The sequence below is a fragment of the Trachinotus anak genome, unplaced genomic scaffold (genome assembly GCF_046630095.1).
Source record: "Trachinotus anak isolate AG129_WGS33_773 ecotype Australia unplaced genomic scaffold, CSIRO_AGI_Tana_v1 ptg000028l, whole genome shotgun sequence".
In the NCBI taxonomy this organism is placed as follows: domain Eukaryota; kingdom Metazoa; phylum Chordata; class Actinopteri; order Carangiformes; family Carangidae; genus Trachinotus; species Trachinotus anak.
The window spans coordinates 14,241,320-14,260,370 of NW_027273879.1; the positions used below are offsets into that span (position 1 = coordinate 14,241,320).

At 41.8% G+C, this 19,051-nt stretch overlaps 3 protein-coding genes across 5 annotated transcripts; 1 reads left to right on the plus strand and 2 right to left on the minus strand.

Annotated features, from left to right (window-relative positions):
* Nucleotides 1-9,316, minus strand: LOC139611477 (sorting nexin-18-like). Its single transcript, XM_071466199.1, has 4 exons — nt 8,003-9,316; nt 7,275-7,568; nt 6,011-6,393; nt 1-2,110 (listed from the first exon to the last, which is right to left on the minus strand). Exons 1-4 carry the CDS (start codon nt 8,770-8,772, stop codon nt 1,884-1,886), a joined length of 1,674 nt encoding a protein of 557 aa, XP_071322300.1. The 5' UTR covers nt 8,773-9,316; the 3' UTR covers nt 1-1,883.
* Nucleotides 9,317-10,497: 1,181 nt separating this feature from the next.
* Nucleotides 10,498-16,074, plus strand: LOC139611742 (uncharacterized). Of its 3 annotated transcripts, none has more exons than XM_071466627.1 (6): nt 10,498-10,697; nt 12,396-12,695; nt 13,633-14,125; nt 14,307-14,486; nt 14,704-14,892; nt 15,063-16,074. In XM_071466627.1, exons 2-6 carry the CDS (start codon nt 12,405-12,407, stop codon nt 15,368-15,370), a joined length of 1,461 nt encoding a protein of 486 aa, XP_071322728.1. In that variant the 5' UTR covers nt 10,498-10,697; nt 12,396-12,404; the 3' UTR covers nt 15,371-16,074. The 3 variants fall into 3 exon arrangements, with proteins under 3 accessions (XP_071322728.1, XP_071322730.1, XP_071322731.1); XM_071466629.1 differs by having other exon boundaries at nt 10,563-10,671; nt 15,063-15,511; XM_071466630.1 differs by having other exon boundaries at nt 10,570-10,697; nt 12,467-12,695; nt 15,063-15,511.
* A 273-nt stretch (nt 16,075-16,347) lies between these two features.
* On the minus strand, nt 16,348-18,746 carry LOC139611744 (SOSS complex subunit C-like). The gene is made up of 4 exons (XM_071466631.1): nt 18,413-18,746; nt 17,923-18,019; nt 17,543-17,630; nt 16,348-16,867 (listed from the first exon to the last, which is right to left on the minus strand). The coding sequence occupies exons 1-4, from the start codon at nt 18,435-18,437 to the stop codon at nt 16,769-16,771; spliced, it is 309 nt and encodes a 102-aa protein (XP_071322732.1). The 5' UTR covers nt 18,438-18,746; the 3' UTR covers nt 16,348-16,768.
* Nucleotides 18,747-19,051: the final 305 nt, after the last annotated feature.

Here is a 19,051-nt window from a genome sequence, read left to right on the forward strand (position 1 = left end):
TTGAAGTGGAACTATAAGTTATATTTCAGGAAAACAGTCAACAACAAGCCTGTGTGGAAATAAATGATTGAAACACATGTATTTACTGAAAGGCCGTCCCACTGTGTTACATTAAAAGTGTTAAGAAACATTTTCATCAAAGTAAATTATGATGGGAAAGAAAAAGATGGCTGATGGTTCACACTATTATAAACATTTGAAGTAAACTCCTAGGAGAGGAATGTCAAGTCACACCTGAGACTGGAACATTTTCTCAGACATACTATGTGAGTGGAAAACTGACACCACTGTAATGTTTACAGTGTGAACCATTGTAATGCATCCATTTGAATATCTCAGTTATCGATGCTCAGTTATTTTACTACTTCTTTTGTGAGCATATTGGTTAAATTTACCAGATCATAAACTTCCATCTGGCTTTTATTGAAAAGGTTTCCGGCTGTAGAAATTTTGCGAACTACAGAGAAGAGTGGTATCCTTTAACACCAAAAATACTGTAATCAACTGGGGACTCACAACAAACAGTTCTGTGAGCTTTATTTGGCTACTGACTGGTTTAAAAGAATTGAAAGTTTTGAAATAGCAACCCTAACCCAACTTAAAGCCACTATATGTAGACATAAAATTTCCTGGCGCCCCCAAGTGGGAATATCAAAAAAAGACTGTGGTAGACCAGAGCACTAACTGTGCCGATCCCCCTAAGCAACACCGACATAAATGTGCTAAAAGCTAAATACTGACTGCCCTCATTTTTCACCATGATTGTCCAACATTTGTTACAAATGAACTATGTCCTCGGAAGGATTTGAATTGTGCTATAATCACATAAAAGTCAACACACAGTGGCTTTAAACTGGAAGACGTGGGTTCAAAGCGTCCATGCCGGGAAGCGTTTAAGTATCTGTGCCCTGAGCCTGACCTCTGAACTCTGAGGGAAAGCAGAGCAGGATAGATGATTTCGGTACAACATTCCAAAGAAAAAGAAGGGAGGAGCTGCTTCTCAAAACAAGCAGAGTCAATCAGAAAAAAAATAACCAGGCTGTACTCAATCCGCTATTGTTTTAGGTGTTTTAGGCACACAGTAAAATGCAGAACACCGGGGTTGTAATGTAGTAAAGATGTGACAGCATCTGAGTTGTGTAAAAGATGTTAGACATCAGAAGGAGTTCAAATTTCAAGCTGTAATAAAAATCTAACAACTAAACAGAATTAACAGAGTAGAATATGCCCACTTTGCCTCTTTCCATATTCATAAACAATCAAAATTTGTCACGTCCCATCAAAACAATACTGAACAGGTAATTCAAGTAAAAACACTGATATTTAGAGATAACAGATTAAATTTATTGAGTCCAGTCTTCAGTCATGAAAAGATCCAGTTTAAGATTTAAGGGAGTTTCATGTATATGTATATTGTGTTGGGTTACCATGTTCCCAGATGGAGGGTTTCCATGAAGTGGTGAGGCAGTGGAGGCACGGAGAGATCACATGGCCCTCAAACCAGGAAATGAGATGCAGCTCTGTCATATTGAGAGCAGCTGTTTTTAATATCTGCACAGTCCTGCTGAGTTGCAAGACATGCCTGGAGCGCCAGTAAAATCCTGTTACTGGTACATTCATCAGAGCTGTCCAGATAATACACGAAGTTGTCATCCCACAGTCCACTGGCCTATATTTATCTACAAAGTGGTATATTTCTTCCAACACTCATACCATGCCCAGAATCCATGACAACACCAGTCTCAATGGTTTTCTCTCTTACAGGTCAGTAAGATGTTCTCCATTAGTAGAGGATGAATCCGTCAATCAGCCCTGTCTGTTTCCCTCTTCAGGCCTCTCCCCACTTCCTAAGGGCCTTTGTAGTCCAACTGCTCCCTCTCTTCCTACTGGCCATCGTCATATCTTTGAAGTGCGTCCTCCAGCTTGGCCGTGATCTTCTGGAAGAAGCCAATCTGCTGGCGGAGGTGATGCTGCATCTGCGAGCGGAAATCTCGTACGCGTGTGCGGTGGAAGTGTTGGATCTCCGCGAGCGTGGCACAGGAAATAATGTTACAGCGGTCGTGGAGCTCGCCTTCCTGCTTTGGACAGTCTTTCACCTTGGTCAGTGCACCTGGAAGAGGATGGGGGAAGGTTAAGAGAAGGAGAAGACTGACAAAGTGCAGCAGTGTGGCAAATGAAATTAGACCTCATGATTTCTTTTCAGTAAAAAGCCTACTTCAAAATCACTTTGACATTTAAGATAAGGAAAATACTACAAATGCAGCCTTGAAACCCAACATTGCAGTATCACATAGTTCTCTGTGTTTGTCTGACAGGAATGGCAAAATTCAAAGTGATTTAATATTGTTGTTAACGTAATAGTTCTGTTTTTAGCAGTCTTAAAAGGACACTGGAACATAAGCGAACTCATTTCTTATTGAGTTAAATGAGAAAATATGACTCTCGTGTCTGTATGCTAAACATGAAGCTAAAGCCAGGAGACAGTTAGCTTAGCTTAGCACAACAAAACCTCAACTTGTTTTCACATTTAGGTTTTAAATGCACAGTACAATGTGTTACTTTTTAAACAGTAAGCTTTAGAAGTCCTGGTAGCTAAGCTAATCGTCCACTAGCTGTGGCTTCATTACAGACATGAGCAGCATCAATCTGCTCATCTAACTCTCGACAAGAAAGTGAATAAGCCTGTGTGTCAAACTATTTCTTGAAGGGACTTTCTTTTTTCAGCTTGACTGTCACAGTGTCCTTTTCCTACTGCAATGTAATATCATCTGTGAAAAAGGCCTATGATGTATAATAATCAGATTGCTGGGCTAGCAGGGAGCTACGGCTTTTTGAAAGCTAACAAATAAATTGTTGTTTAATTTTATTTACATCATGAAGGGGTTATCACTTAATATCAAGGGTAAAGTGTAAGAACACTTTTACTTTTTCTGAAATACAGTTGAGAGCAATGCTGAATGAGAGAGCATTCAGCCGCTAGCCCACAAGCGACATCAGGTATTGTGAAAGAAATTCAAAGGAAAGAGGAAATGAAAAGGGCAAAGAGTTGTTGTTTTTTTTAAAGCTTTAACCCTAATAACAAGCTAGTAAAACTGAGTAAAAAAGATGCAAGAAGAGGCAGGTTTTAACCTCAAAATTCTCCAAGCTGACCTCAAGTCTGATCTTGACATTTTTTCAGACGACATAAATGAGCTGGTTCGTGCATATTTTTTCCAGATTTGCCTGAAGTTTCCCAACGCCCACTTGTGACTCAGAACATCAAGTTAATGTGACTAAACTTTCTGGGGGAAGATGTACAGTTAAAACAGTCATGACCCATGAAAAACAGATCAAGAGGAACTCAGTGTGACAGCGTCACACTGAGTTCCTCATGGCAGCATGTGGAGGAAATGATGAGCTAGCCAGTGGCCCGGTACAACTCCTCTTCCTCACCTCATCGATCTCCTCTCCTCGAGATCTCTCTCTCCGTCTTACACACACACACGGAAAATGCACAAGCAAATTAGTGAACTGAAAATCAACTTGGACTTTGCTCTCCTTGCTGCCAAGATGATTATGGAGCTGTAATCTGACCTCCTGTACTGTTGCCTGGTGGGAAACTTGTACAGCTCTGCAGCTATCTAAACCCCCCTCCTTCACACACGCATTCGCACACTCACCCCTCCCCTCTTCTTCATTCTTCTCTTCAACCACCAGGAGGAAGGAGGAAAAGAGGGAGAAGAAAAGAGGAGGAGGGGAAACTAATCCTGAGACCGCTCCATTTTGCATTCCTGCAGTCCCAGGGCAACATAGGACATGAGGCCCAGGAATCTCCGCTCATTCAAATCAGATGTAGGTTTTGGACCTCACAGACAGAACTAGCAAAGACGGATGATACTGTACAGTGACATTTAGGTCAACAAAGCTGTCCGCCTGAGGAGCAGCTGCAGCTTTTATTCTAGCTTTTACGCGCTGATATGTTGCCATGCCTTTGCAATTTGGTTGTGACTGGATACATTCTTCGGTCCCATGTGAGACAGATGGAATGTAGAGCTGCTGAGAGAAGAGCGAAGGTTAATGTCTCTGTTTAGTTTCATCTGATGTGCTTAAGAGTCGAAAGAGTGTAATCCAGTCGTTTATTCAGTTAGAAAGAAGCTCAGCCCCGTCTTAATGAGGGCCCTTCACCAAATTAACTGTTATGGAAACTGTGACTAACTGTTGTGTTAAAGACAGCTATTTTACAACTATGACAGCAGTGCAGAGTTTGCATTGTGGGGATGTGTTCATGGGCATTACTCAGCAGACTCTCCAATGACAGCAGTTTTGAGGATTACTCACAGTCTGCGCTTTCATCTCTCAGCCTGGATTTCATCTGAGGCAACGATTCTCTTTGTATCATTTTTAAACTTGGTTATCAATGCATTTGCAACCATTCAGTCATCTAAATTACAATTTGTTTTTGGTCTTTTTGTTTAAGTGGGAGGATTTCTACTTTTTTGACAAATTTCAGTGGAATTGGCAGAGAGTTGGGCTAACAGATAATTAGTGTGGATCCAAGAATTTTTAATTTTTTTTTAGTTGGGATACAATCTGTGAAAAAAGAAAGAAGAAAGAAAGACTGCTGTTCCCTTCATCATGTATCGCAAGTAGTTAAGGTTTCCTGAGTTGAAAACCATGCTATACCCAAGAATGATGACAATGCTTTGTGTGATGTGGGGTAAAAGCAGAAATGATGCATATCATATGACATTTGGTTATGTTTGGGGTCAGTTTTCACGATTAAGTGATAAGTTGGTTTGGTGAAGTTTTGAGCCAAGTTTTCATCATGTTTCAATTACTTACAGTAACAATACAAATCCTATCCATTATAAGAGATCATGTTCCACAGAGACACATATTGATATTGATTTCCCATATTACACAAGTTCAGAAATCACTTTAAACTTAGGCTGTTTACTCCAAATTTAAATCGTAGGAACAGTGTCTAAAATGGTACCAGAAGTGAGGGAGATGTTTGTGTTGTCAGAGGTTTGTGCTCTTTGGGGGACAAAAAACAATGTGTTATTTGTCAATCAGAAAGTGGGTGAAGTCATGTCATTCCCAGAGACCATTGGGATTCAGGCAGTGTTTCCATAGTTCAGAGCTGTGATTGTATCTAGAGAACAGAGCTCAGCGAACTATAGAAACAGTGCCTCTAGGTTTGGCAAACTCAGGACTTTGCGTGCCAGGAGCAACTCCCTCCTCCCAACCTGCAGGGAACTAACAAGCTAACTCCTCTGCAAGTCCTTTGTACATGACTGTGAGAGTGTGTGTTTCTGTGTGTTTTCAAATGAGCGAGTTCGAGCTCTCACAGTACCCAGAGCGTTACAATGGACCGGCCATGGGTTTCAGTTTTCGACCCAGATTGACACTGCGATTCAGTAACTGAAAACAGATGTTGCCCTTGGTTAGGAAACAGTCAGAATCTGGGTCTTTGTGTATTCTCCCCCTTTATATTGACATGATTAATAGATAGGGAGGCTGCGGGCTGGATAGCTTTTAGAAGCATCGTTAACTATTTTTTTTAGAGCAAGTTAAATAAATAAATCCGTGAGGCTCTTGTTTCACAGATTTTTACTGTCTGCAGCATGGGAAGCAAAAGCAAGAGGCCTGGACTTGAAACCCTTCATGTCTGCAACCCTCCACCCTACAGAGGCATCCATGAGCAAGAGTCCTGACCACTCAGTCCTACCAGCTCCACTTGAAGCTAGAGGAGTATACTAGGTCCTGCATCTGATTAATTTCTCACAAGCATGTTGGAGGTTTACTGCATTTTTTTGACTGTATGTTATTCCTTTTGTATACTTCTGTCGTTGCTCGCACACAACAATGCACAGTTTCTTTTATTCCCCAGGTTTTAACGTGTAAATGTGCTCACTGTCACTAAGGAAAATTCCTTTACATGTATGCTGTATAACTATGTGGTTATGAATTTGGATGCCACGCAAACACACACACACACACACACACACACACACACACACTTTCCCACCTTTCTGTACATGAATGATGTCGGGAAAATTGGCCAGGTGTCCTCTGTAGAGGTCGAGCAGGTCAGAAATGGGATCCAGGTCCTGGCGTGGCTGCTCAGCAAAATATTCTCCTATCGCCTCATAGGCCTCGCCAGTGTAGGTAATGGCCTTGTTCAGGCCAGCTGAGTAGGCCTGCTGGTCCAGCTCGAATGACTGCGCCAGGAGTTTGAAGGACTGTCCCACTTTCTGGTACTCCTTCTTGAACCCTGATATCTGTTTGCGGGCGAACTCGTTGATTGTGGTGTTCACGACAACAATGTTCTCGTCCATCCTCTTGGTGAAGGTCTTGAAGCCTTCGATTTTGCTCTCGACTTCCTGGAGGTCCAGAGGGACAGCAGGCGTGCTGACAGAGAAATGTAGGGGAATAGACAGTGAGTTTAGATCTTGTGGCTTCATTTTGAAAGTCTATTGTATTGCTCTCATTATCTCTCTTTCACTATCAGACACTCCCAGTGATGATAGCCTTTAGTCACAGCACACTGAAACAAGGAAATCTGATAAGTGTCTCGCAAAAAGGGCAAATATCCTCAGTGGTGAATTTTATAGCATTATAAAGTGGGTGGACAAATAACAGGAACACCTAACGCAAAACTAAGATGTAATCCAACACTTAACAACATTAAAAAAGAACGCATTACTATGCTAAGTCTTCTTGTTACTTATAACCTTATACATAATTAATTTGCAGTGTTTGGCACATTGTATTACTGGCTGTAATTTATTGTTTTCATGAACAGTCTTTTACTCAACCCGCCACATCTTTATGCTTTTACTTCAGCTGGTGATTGCTTACATTTCCCAGCATGCCTTTTTTGATCTCCAGCGATTGAGCCGGAAATACTCTCAGTGCTGGGTTGTAAATGTGGTGCAAACATGTAATAGTGATGATACAGCCATGATAAGATTAAAGAGGGGCCTGGACAGTGACCCAACCCATGCTGTAGCAGCACTGTATTCTGCTCTATTTTCTGCTGGTAATGGGGTAGATGACATCAAACCTGGTGTTTTAAATCAGTTAAACATTTTTGAAATTCAACTCTTCAACAGTTACTTGTTATATTATAGGCTGTGAAACATCTGTGATATTGAGATTAGTCAAACATGCAACACGGCAAATACTTTCCAGTGTGCACTCACAGCTTTTTATAAGTTTGTAATTAAAACAAAGAGTCTAAACGAGGATTTGAACCCACACCCTCTGCTGTACACAACCCACGCTCCTACCTGATTGTGAGGAAGAAATTGGCGCCGACCAGCTCGTCCTTCTCTGCCTTCCTCTTGCCCTGTTTCCATGCTTTCTCATCTGCCCCGCACGTTAGAAAATGCTGGAAAACATCACAACGTGCCAACACGGGGTGGCTGGTCATGTGGTTCATCCACCAGATCAGACCCTTCCTCCTCTTGGAGATGAAGTCCTCCTCAAAGCGCCCAGTGGCCTGCTTCTCTGGCAGGTGGGGCACTGAGATGACGGGGAAACGCTCCACCAGCCGAGCGTACAGCCAGTCGAAGTGTTTATACCTGGAAGGATGGAGGGAGAAGGGACAAGTGAGGGGACGAGGAAGGGATGAGAGGGTTGGGTAAGAAGGCTTTAGGGAGTTTAGGAGGTGAGGTACATGGCAGAAAAATTAATGAGGAAAGACAAATGCAGAACTTTTTTCCCAGTGGGGCCGAGTGGAAACTGAAATGTAATTGAGCAAATGTTGGTTTGAAATGACAGGGAAACAATGTGAAAGGTGCAGAGGAAATCTTAGAGCGGAAAGGGGAGATTTCTGAGAACTCCAGTGGGCCAAAGGCCAGTCAACTCTGTTTTTACTATTCTGTGGGAAGAACTGTGGCCACAGGAAGAACCACACAAACATTCACTTAAAGAGTATGGGGGCTGGAGGATCCCATAAGGAAATAAGCCCCTAGAGAGGGAAGAGGAGGAGGAGGAGGAAGAGTAGAGCCTGTACCTGCGGTTGACTTGTACATTTGTGTGCGTTGGGGTCAGGCCATAGGACATGTAGCTCTTCATGCCTTTGAACTTGGTCTGCTTGGTGGGGTCGTCGATGGTGCACGTGAACGGGTATGGATCCTCCTGCCACTCAGGACCGTGCTTCCCCATCACCACACAGATCCTGTCCCCGTCCTTCACAAAACCAGAGGCCTCCCCGAGCAGGAAGGCCTCCCCTCCAGACTTGACAAAGGTGGAGAACCTGTTGAGGTTCCTCCCAACCGTGGCCGAGCTCTTGGCATGCTGCTGGTGCTGCGGGGCACTCCCACGCCGTGCAGGCAAGGAAGTGGTCACCGGGTACAAGGGGGGGGTGCTACCAAGAGTCTGAGGTGCATCGGTAGCTGGAGAGCTGTCATCCCAGTCGTCGTCCCAGTCGTCATCGCTGCCCTGGCTGGTGTGGAAGCTGCCTCCACCACTACCACTACTGCTGGCCCCAAGTCCTCTCTGAGAATGGGAGTCAGAGGATGTGAAGGAGGTCTGGCTAGGTGGCATGGCTTTGCTCTTGGGCGAGGAGAAGCCATTGTTGTTAGTGTTGGAGGTGATGTGGTCCCTGATGATCTCCACATAGGAGGCAGGGAAGAGGCCAACCTCCCCCTTGCTGTTCTCCCCCTCCAGCCAGCCGTCCAGCTCCTCCTCGCTGAATAAAGTCACCAGCTCATTCTCTGTTATGGAGATCTCCCCTGGGTTTTCAGAGTGGAAGTCGTACAACACTCTGGCCTTCAACGCCATAACTTAAATATCACTAATATTACTTGTGTCTTTTTCTGTCTGTGTGTCCTGTTTTTCACTGCAAAGTTCCCTCAGGAACTTGCTTTTTTTTTTTTTTTTTTTCTTCCCGGATTAAACCTTTAAGATCTCTGTGGAACTTGAATGAGATTTAGATCACGCAGCGGCAGCAAACAAACAAACAAAAAAAAAAAAAAAAAAAAAAAAAAAAAAAACGGGCTATTTTTTCCACTTCAGTCAAAAACAGGCCTATGTCCGAGATCCGTGTATAAAAGAACAAGAGCAGAACACCCAGCCTTGTATGCGACACCCACCTCCTCTCTCTCTCTCTCTCTCTCTCTCTCTCTCTCTCTCTCTCTGTGGGTTCAAATATCATTTGTTTCCATACGGAACTTAATCCAAGTCGGAAAATGCAGATGAACCCTGAGTTTCAAGTTGACGAACCTGCGACGGCTGTGCGCTTTATGGCTCCGGATAAGAGCCGGGCTAAAGTTCCACTTTTTCCTCCTCTCCCCGAGATGCTTGAGAGTTGAAGGCACCAGTCCTAACACGTAGTAGACTGGCTGACTAATGGAGGGTGGAGCCAGGAGCCAGTTCAGTCAAATCACCGAATTCATGCATGGAAAATTCTCACATAAACCCCGTTTTGAAGCCCCATCCTCGGTCAGACTTGAACTTTATCCTGTTGACGCATCGTCCTGTTACACACGGTCATCGACTGGGTAGACAGTCACTGAATACTATATGTGGCCTATTAGTAATTTGAACATATATAATTCTAACCATACGCAAATGTTAAATGTGTACATGTACTGAATTTCCATATATGAGTGTATAATATAAAAGAACAAATGTAAAAGTTATGTACTGTATGAAAACTGGAACAACTTCATATATTGACCTAAATGTCAATAGACCATACAAATATGTATGTTTCTGCCAGTAGGCCTATGTTGCTGACATGTTATGTAAATATATATCCATCCCAAAGCCTGTCAAAATATATTATTATTATTATTATACATATAAAAATGTTACTATCTTCATGTATCCAGAGGATGTGTGATAATAATATAGGCAGCATACATCACTCTTGATATAGGTACATACATGTCATATATTACATTTATGTATGGATGTTGTTTAAGGGTTATTTTTTTAATATGAAATAAGAGTAGTGTTTGTTATACAGACCCCCATCATTCAAAAATATCTTTGCTTTTTGTTACTTTTGTTCAAGCTTCTCTGTGCAGAATGATATGTGCCAGTACCAAAATTATTATTCAAAGTATTTATCTATGTCTTAAAATCAAATGAAGGAGATCTTTAATTGCATGCATGCAGCTTTAATAAACATATGGTCTTAGAAATAAATGTCCTCAATTCTTTCCATAAAACTCTATCATTTGATTATTATTAAACAAATGACTTTAACATAATACTGAACGGGCTACATTACCCAAGTGCAAATCCAACTCACATATTACACAACGTATTGTAATTAAACTTTAAATATAACTTGAGGAGAGGCTGCACACAGTGTATAATATAATATAATATAATATAATATAATATAATATAATATAATAATACATTTATTGCGTTTCTCCAGCACACCCACTGGAGGTCAGTGTACATCACAGGGAGAGGAGACAACAGTTCCTCCTCCTGACCAGCTGATGGCAGTAAAGCGACCCTCACCTGGATTGTGGGGATGTTAAACCTTCCAGACAAAGAATGTTATAATTAAAAAGCTGCTGGACATATGATATCATATTCATGATATTTTATCAAACACCATGCGTGTCATAACCAGATTAATCAATTCAGTTTGAAGACTCATGAAGGATAAAGGAGGACGATGTGATGATGTGAAACCTGCCCTGACTTCTCAGCTGAAAGGTTTTAATTTCTTTCATTAAAACAAGGTAACTGTGAGACATGCTGATGGGCTGTGGGGGCTTTGTTCTAGTGCCTGATGACTCGGGGTTTGCCTGTGGAGATGAGAGACGTGTCTGAAGATGGACGGTGATGATTTGTGCTCGATGATGGGGTGATTGTAGTTCGCAGAGAGAGATACAGCATGTACAGTTCACTGGTGCTTGCACATGCGTGATAGAGAGAGAGATTTTTTTTTTAGGATTTAGCAATTTTTTTCAAACATAATACAGACGTAATGTTTGAAATCTGAATTTTAACGACATTTCATTTGGTTCTCTGTATACATGTACATATTTCATATAGATGTACACAGGTTTATTATATAGGCTAACCATTGATAGCTAAATGTGTATTATTATGATGTTAATCATTGTTTTTTTTGTGTGTTTTTTTTTAGTTTAATTTTTCTCGCCTTTATAAACAACACTTACATTCACGTTCATCTACACTAACTATTCTAAATTGAATTGAAGGATTCATTGTAGTCAACACTGAATGGAAGTATGGAAGGACTAACATGCAACTATTGCTGGACTGGAATTACAAAAGTAACTTTAGCAGGTCCTCATCTAGCACTTCAAAAGTCCCAGCCAGTAAACAGCAATAGCATTATTATTACTATTTCCATTTCTTTGTTCCTTTGTGGGAATATTTTTTTTAACTAAAACATTTGAGATGTCTTTTTATTTAAATATGCATCCACACTGAAGAGACAGCAGTAAAAGTGCCCTTAAAATCTGTATACATTTGAAGTATATGATTGGAGGATACAATTGAAGTAAAATGCAAAATCTAATTGCACATCCTTTGCTGGAGAGTAATGTCTAAAACTAATAAACAAACAAACAAACAAAAACCATAAACATGAAACATTTTAAAACATTAATAAATAGACGAATCTAAATGCAAACCATCCCTGACTTGTATTCAATATGCAAAGAATTGAGAACTGCCCAGCATTTTGATCTGCACACACCGTTTAGGTAGAGGTTTTAAGTCCCAGTGAGCAAAAGGAAGTGGCCGAAATCCCCAACTATAATTCTGATTAAATTTGGCTTTGTTGAATCATTATTACCAGCAGTAGAAGTATCATCCTTATTTCATCACATCAGTGACTGTGACTGACTTTTAATTAAAAACATCTAAAACAAAAAACATAAAAAAAAAAAAAAACTATTACAACAGACAACAATGTTAAAATTAGAAACCTTTGTTTTCCATGACAACATTGAGCTTTTTTAAAAAATAAATAAATTAGAAAATAAAGTCAAACACTGACTGTCTGGTACAGTGTCTGCTGGGGATTTTTGGATGGGCCTAACCAACTTTACTAAAGTACTAGAGATGGAAGATATCACAGCTCATAATGTGCTCTACCAAACACATTAGACCATCAGAGGGCTAGAGGAACCAGCAAGTCTAACAGAATCATCTTGACACCATCATGGATGTGTACTGGAGAATTTGTTGTACAAATGACATCATCTAAACTTATGTCGACTGGGCAAGAAACAGATGTAAACAAGCATAGTAGCCACCAAAACAACCTTGATAAGGTTATTTATGTTTTGGGCCGTATAGCTTGATTGGAAGAAGTCTAAAAATAAGCAGTTGTACCTCTCGACACGGAGCATACAGTAAGCATCAAGCAGCTGTAGACGTTTAATCCTCTCTCTCTGCTCAAGGTTTCTAACATGTCTGAACTGGTTCAGACCACCTCTGACAGTCTGTGTAAACTTGTCCGCTGGGCTCACAGCCACGGCACCATCTGCAACCTCATCCCCAGCATGCAGCACCTCAACCGGGGTTCCTATGTCAACCGGCTCACACCAGAACCCAGTCCCCATGGCAGCATGGCCCCCGTTGCCATTTGGGGCTGTGGCGCCGGACATGCCTACCACTGGCCCCTCAATAGCAACAGCTGGGAAGGCCAGCCAAATACCAGCCAGGGACAGAGGTTTGTTGGAGGACGTCTGCCTAATAAGGTAAATGTGGACAATCCAAATGTCCAACTTAACAGATTCTCAGTGACTTGTGGTCCTGTGGTCTCCTTGTGAGAGCTTATGGTTGTCCCACTGTAAAATCAGCAGGTGCCTCAGGGTTCCTGTGAGACCTTGATGCTTAGCCTGAAAACCATTTGTCTGTCAACCTACCATTCCAGTGACAGTAAATATAACCATTAAAAATCATTAAAAAAGTTAAATCCAACATATTAGATGGTTATTCCAAGGGCTGTCATAAGCTGTATCCAACACCATTGTAGGCCATATTGTTTGAGAGAAGCAGCCTCCACGATTGTGGCCAAGTTGACCGAAACAACATGGTTTACAGAGGACCTGCAGTAAGATAGCTGCATCCTGCTCATTCTCTTTGCAGCCACAAATCTCCAATTTATACCAGACTTTTTGAAACTGAAAGCTGAAAAAGATACTAGTTGTGCTCTCCGCATTCGAGGGAAAAAGGCCACCTTTCTTGGTCCCGTTTTAAGGAGGCCTCGCAAACCCATTCTGGTAAATGTACTCTTGACATGCAAATCTCGAAGGAGGCAGAGATTGGTCTTTGCTTCCAGTTTCTTCTGGTTGTCAAACTTCTCCTGCACTGTCTACAAGAAATTAGTCTCAGAATAAATTTCAGTTGAAAAATTGTCCATTCAGTTGGAGAAATGTGGTTCATCTAAAGATGGTAAATAGTCCACACATGGAGGCGTGGACACATTTAGAAAAGACTGAGCAGTATAACTGATGCTACGTAAACTGAGCTTCATGAGTAAAATCGATGGAAGTTACATACTCATTTACACCAAGCTCTCGGGTGATGTTAGTTAAAGCCTGTGAGGGTTCAGGCTGTGGGGTACATGGTGGACATGGAGATTCAGTCTCTAACTTTAATTTCTGCATCTGTTGTCTCTCTCTTATCATTCAGGTGGCAGTGAGGGCACCATGTGACCTCTCCTGCAGCGAAGCCGCGTCAGAGGGGGAGGAGTTCAGCAGCCGGCTGTTTGACACCGCTGGATGTGATTCGTCAGCCACAGACGAGGATGGCGACTACGAGCCCCGCCCATCAAGAAAAAGGGACTGCGCATCAGAAGGAGGGGTGACGGGGAAGAAGGTCAAGCAGGAAGTGACCTCAGCAGAGGATTATGACTCTGTTGCTAGCACAGGGCGAGCAGAGACAGATGCTGTCAATCTTTCACAGGTTTGTCAGGCAGCAAACACACACAGTCAGTTCACTCACAAAGTGTTGCCCAACAAGCCCCTCCCACCCTGCCCTCGACCCCAGCATGGACACAGTCTGGCCTGTGAGGGGTCAGTGGACTCAGAGATAGAGCTGCTGAGTGGAGGCAGCTGCACAAGAGGGACCGCAGAGCAGGCTGAGAGATGCAGCTCCGCCACAGAGACTACAGACAAGACTGCAGGTACAGTTTTGACGTAGCTTGGAAAATCATGTAGGGCCTGCATCAAATGTGCCTAAATCAAAGTTGATATTATGATGCAGAAAACTGATTTTTGCTCCGTGTGTGTGTGTGTGTGTGTGTGTGTGTTTGTATCCAACTGTCTGGCTTCCCTATGCTTACTGCTGTATTTGTGTATGTAAAGCTGTGGGCAGCCAGAGCGAGCTGGAGAAGCTGCGAGTGTTACTTTGTGCCGAGCGCAGCCGTAACCTGCAGATGTCAGAGATGATCTCCAGCCTGAAGCAGGACAAAGAGCTGCTGCAGCATGAACTCACTAAGAAAGCCGAACTCATCTGTGACTTCCTGCAGGACAAACTGCGGCCAGGTAGCATTTTGTTTTTGTTTTCATGTGGCATCTTTCAGGCAAAATTAGTGTCTCACAAATCTGGGGAGGTCCATGAGTACCAAAATCAAAATGACAACAAGATAAAAATTAAAGCTCAATTGACAAAGTTTTTTCCCATGTACTCCACATTATAATCCATTAGCTAAAAAGTTTCCCTGCTATACGCATTACTTTTTGTTTCTATTTGTATTTCTAGAGAAGAGGTGGCCTCGCTCCAATCAGACGGACCCGGGAAGCTCGCACATGACCTCTTCAGATGATGTGGGAGGGTTTGATTCGCCCTCACTGTTTGACTCTTTTGAGGACATGGAGCTTCACCCTCTGGAGCACCACAGGACCCTGAGGAGCAAGAGGAGCCGGGAAGGAGAAAACACCAGAGTCAGGAGTAAGGACATGACACAGTAAAGAAAACTTACCACACTGTAACTCTGATACTAGTGTCATACTGTGGTCATCAGGACTTATGGAGTAAAATGCATTGTTGTTACTAAATATTGCGCTGATATGCTGATGTGTTTCTCTCACTGAACTTTCCCCTGCATCTCTCCTCTCCAGTGAAAAACGTGGTGGGCGTGATAGCGCGCTACATGGCTGCCCTCCAGGAATTTCGCCGTAGCGTCTCCATGAAGGTGGCCTTTGACCGGGTTGGAGTGGACCGCAACACGATCTCGCGCACGGCTGCCATAGCCGAGCTCAGCCTGGCCGCTCCGGAGGTGTTTCATGCACTGGCACCGTGGGACGAGAAGGAGGAGACGCTGGCACATTATGCTCACCGCTGTCGACAGGCGATGGATGATACCATTAAGGCCAAGATCAAAACGATGAAGGCAAAAGGAGAACTGCTGCCAATCGTGTCAAAGTGACAAATAGTTACAGATATCGGGCAGACTGACTCCTTATGACTGAATCTGAGGCCTGCAATGCACAATCTTGTACAAATGAAAAGAAAATCCAACACAAACATAAAACACCATGTCAAAGAAAATTCTCCTCTTCCACTGTTAGATACTGTGGCACCTTAGTCTGTGATGCTCAACTTATTCCAGGCACTGTATGGTTGTTGGCTTTTTTTTTTTTCTACCAACTTTTTCATAATCTCATATTTTTTATCATATCATGTGGCTGCATTACATGCTGGCCATATTTCTACTACTGTGGGTGTAGAAATACTGAAAGTTTCTCCCTCCTGTCCAGTGGATTTCTTCTTGTGTAGTTGTGAAACAGCTGTAAAAAAATTGTGGCTCTATAAAGAATATGCCTGTGGTCCTGTAGGACTGTCACCAGAACCATTGTTTTACACTGCAGCCATGACAGCTCAGAATTCATTATGACAAAGCTTCAGTGTGGTTCATTTTCACCGCAGCATCATCATGAAGCAATCTGTAATGGTCACTCAAACCAGTTTAGAATTCATTGGTTGCAGTAATTAGTCTGATTAGTGAGGGAGTGCTTCGTATTCACGGTTTAGTGATTCAAAAAAAGTGTATTTATTGTATTGTATTTATTCTGTTGTGTGTTGTTTTGTGTGCTGCTGACCACTGTTTTACAATAAACCACTAAAAACAGATTGTTAGGTAGTTTAACAAGTTAAAATGTGCCTTTGCTCATTGACAGACCATGGCATAAAAAAAAAATCTAATTTTAAGGCGTTCAAGTGGAGCCTGTGGGTCCTCTCACAACAGAGGTCTGGTCACATTTACACTGAATAGGGCTCATTTTAAATCATAAAAACAGTCAAGCCAAGCCAGAACTGATCATAAAACATAAAATGAACAGTGATAGAATCTTCTGCCCTCTTTTTTATATATGCAAAAATGAAAGCTGAAATTCAACGCATATATAATGGAATGTAACAAATTTATTATCCAAATATTAATACAAATCAATTACAAATGTAAAAACCTGACAAAATGTACATTTTATGGAACGCCATGTGATAGGCAACAGAGCAGGATTACATTTACAGTATTTTTCTTGAGTTTGTCTTTGGCCCTGGTTGACTTAACAGGATGTTTAATAGTGATGTGGAATCTCTAATCCGACTGTTATGAAAACTTTCCTAAAAATCAGCGGCCAGCTTCTTAGTCTGGAAAATGTAAAAATGATGAATTCACTTTCTCCTGAGATTGTTTACAACATAACAACTGTCCATTAATCACAGACTTAAAAGAGGGAACCGGGAGAGACAGGGATCCGATGTGCACATATTTTGTTTCAGAGCTTTGTCTCAGGCAGCACGGAGGGAAATCAGGGGTAAAAGGTCATGACTCGGGCTCCAGCCGTGGAAGGACGGGGAGGATGAGGTTTCCAAACGAGGAGTCCTGAGTGATGAAGAAGCCTGATGAGTGTGTGTGTGCGTGCTGCAAGAGAAGATACAGTTAAGCAAATGTTTGCGTTATATGAGGAGTTACACAATAAAGAGTAACAAAATCTGACTTCCAGCGCCTCTAAAGCTCACTAATTAACATTTTATCTCTTCTTTGTTTCATCTGTATCAGAAACATTGTTTTTTTTTTTTGTTTTTTTGCTAAATACTGGTAGCTTAGCTTTTCTTTCACATTCTGGTTTTTGTTAAGATTAATCTAATTAATCTTTTAATTAGTGAGCTTTACTCTGTAAGATGCCTCATGTTGCCATGACACCTCACTTATAAAAATAGTGATTTTCAGACCTCTATTCATGCTGGTAACTGGTAATGGGCTGGTAGTCAAACATGACTCAGTACAGGAGCCTTTGTGACTATGTTTTACAAAAAACGATGTCTCAAAATCAGTCTCAAATACCCTGAAGACATGCTAATCAGAGGAAAAGTCACCAACACTGACTAAACACGACTGGTTCTTTTATGACCGACACTATGTACTGTTATGATTTGAATAACACCACATAATAATCAACATCAACAAATACTTAGAATTAGAACGGGTAACTTAATTCTTCATTTAATAACAGTAACATGACATTTTTTTTTAATATTAATTTGTTGATGTGCTGGTGATGCTGTGAAGCTGCATTTGTATTCCTGTGTATCTCACCTGCAGGGCGGCTTTCTGCTGAGCAGCGATGTGTTGCTGTTCTGCGTTGTCCCTGAACTCCTTCAGACTCGGCCTGGACAGCGAGATGCTACAGGGCAAGAGGGCAAAGGGATATTTACAATATTAACCTCTCAAAGTTTGTTCATATCAGCTGAGTTAACTGTTGGAAAACCCTGTACAATGACAGTAGACTAGGGTCCTCTGTTCAAGCATGAATCACTGCTGGCTGCTGGAGTCCCACTTTTGATCATCTGAAGCTTGGATTTAAGTATTGATTATTTAGCACACAATATGAGTAGTGGATTTCGCCTCATACAAAAGTTTCCACAAGATTTTGACTGACATAAAACTCCTGTTATCCTCTTGTATACTGTCTGTACCTGGCTCCAGGAGTGTTCATGGACTGATTCTGCATCAGCCGCCTCCTCTCCTTCTCCAGCTCAGCCAGGATCGCCACCCGTGTTTTGTTCGGGAAGGCTGGATGGGAAAAAAATTACATGAGGTAGAAAAGTGAAATTAAAAAATGGGCCACAGAAAAGCTTCAAAATTTTGAGTAAAGGCAAACGTTAAATAAAATGTTAAATAAAAACGAAAAACTCAGTGTAGTAGTAATGTAGCTAGCTATGGAACAGTAAATAAGAATCAGTTAGTTATATAGACTTAAACAGCAGTTTTACCCACAGTTTTTACATATACTATAGATTTATTTTAGCTTTCATTAAGGTCATAGGTCAGTGTTGAGAGGGGAACCACAGGGGTGGTGATGCCTTCAGGGGACACAGTGTTTGTAGTTCCGCCCCTGGAGTCAGGAGCGAGCAAAGACAAAGAACTTCAATGCCAGTATCATTTAGCCCAAAACAAAACAATTACCTTGTCCTGGAGGGTTAGCAGCCATGTCGGTGCAGCTTAGAAAGAGGTTGTTGGAGATAACAAACTACAGAGAGGGTTCTATGAATGATTAGCTAAGTTTTAGTTATCCGCGTTTCCTTCCGCCCGGCTAATGTTGCCCTGGTGGATGTTACCCACAGATGTTAACGGACAGCGATAACCCCCCCTGGACAATTAATGTAACTGAAACCTGAGCTGAATAAACAACACAGTAATTGCTGTTGTGGGCCAGTGTTACAGCAGCTGAAAGTTTAAAATAACGATAAAACTGTCGTTTGTGTGCGGGCTGTCTGTCGCGAGCACCGGTTTTTAAGTTAGGCAGGTTAGATAGCGGTTAAAAAGACGATGTCTCACTCTGCTCCTTTTTTCGGTAACCAAAAAAATAAAAAAATAAATTAACAGCACCAAGGCTAGCAAAATTAAGTATAGCACCCTACCTAAAAATAACTGTTAGATATGCATTATGAACTATTTAAATCAATTAAAATATAATAGAAAACCCACTTATTTTCAGTCCACATGTCAGAATAAAATGTGCTTGCACACAGGAATTGTTGCCCTACATCCCAAAATACAAACAAAACAACAACAAAAACAAAATAAGCAAAGAAAACAAACAAA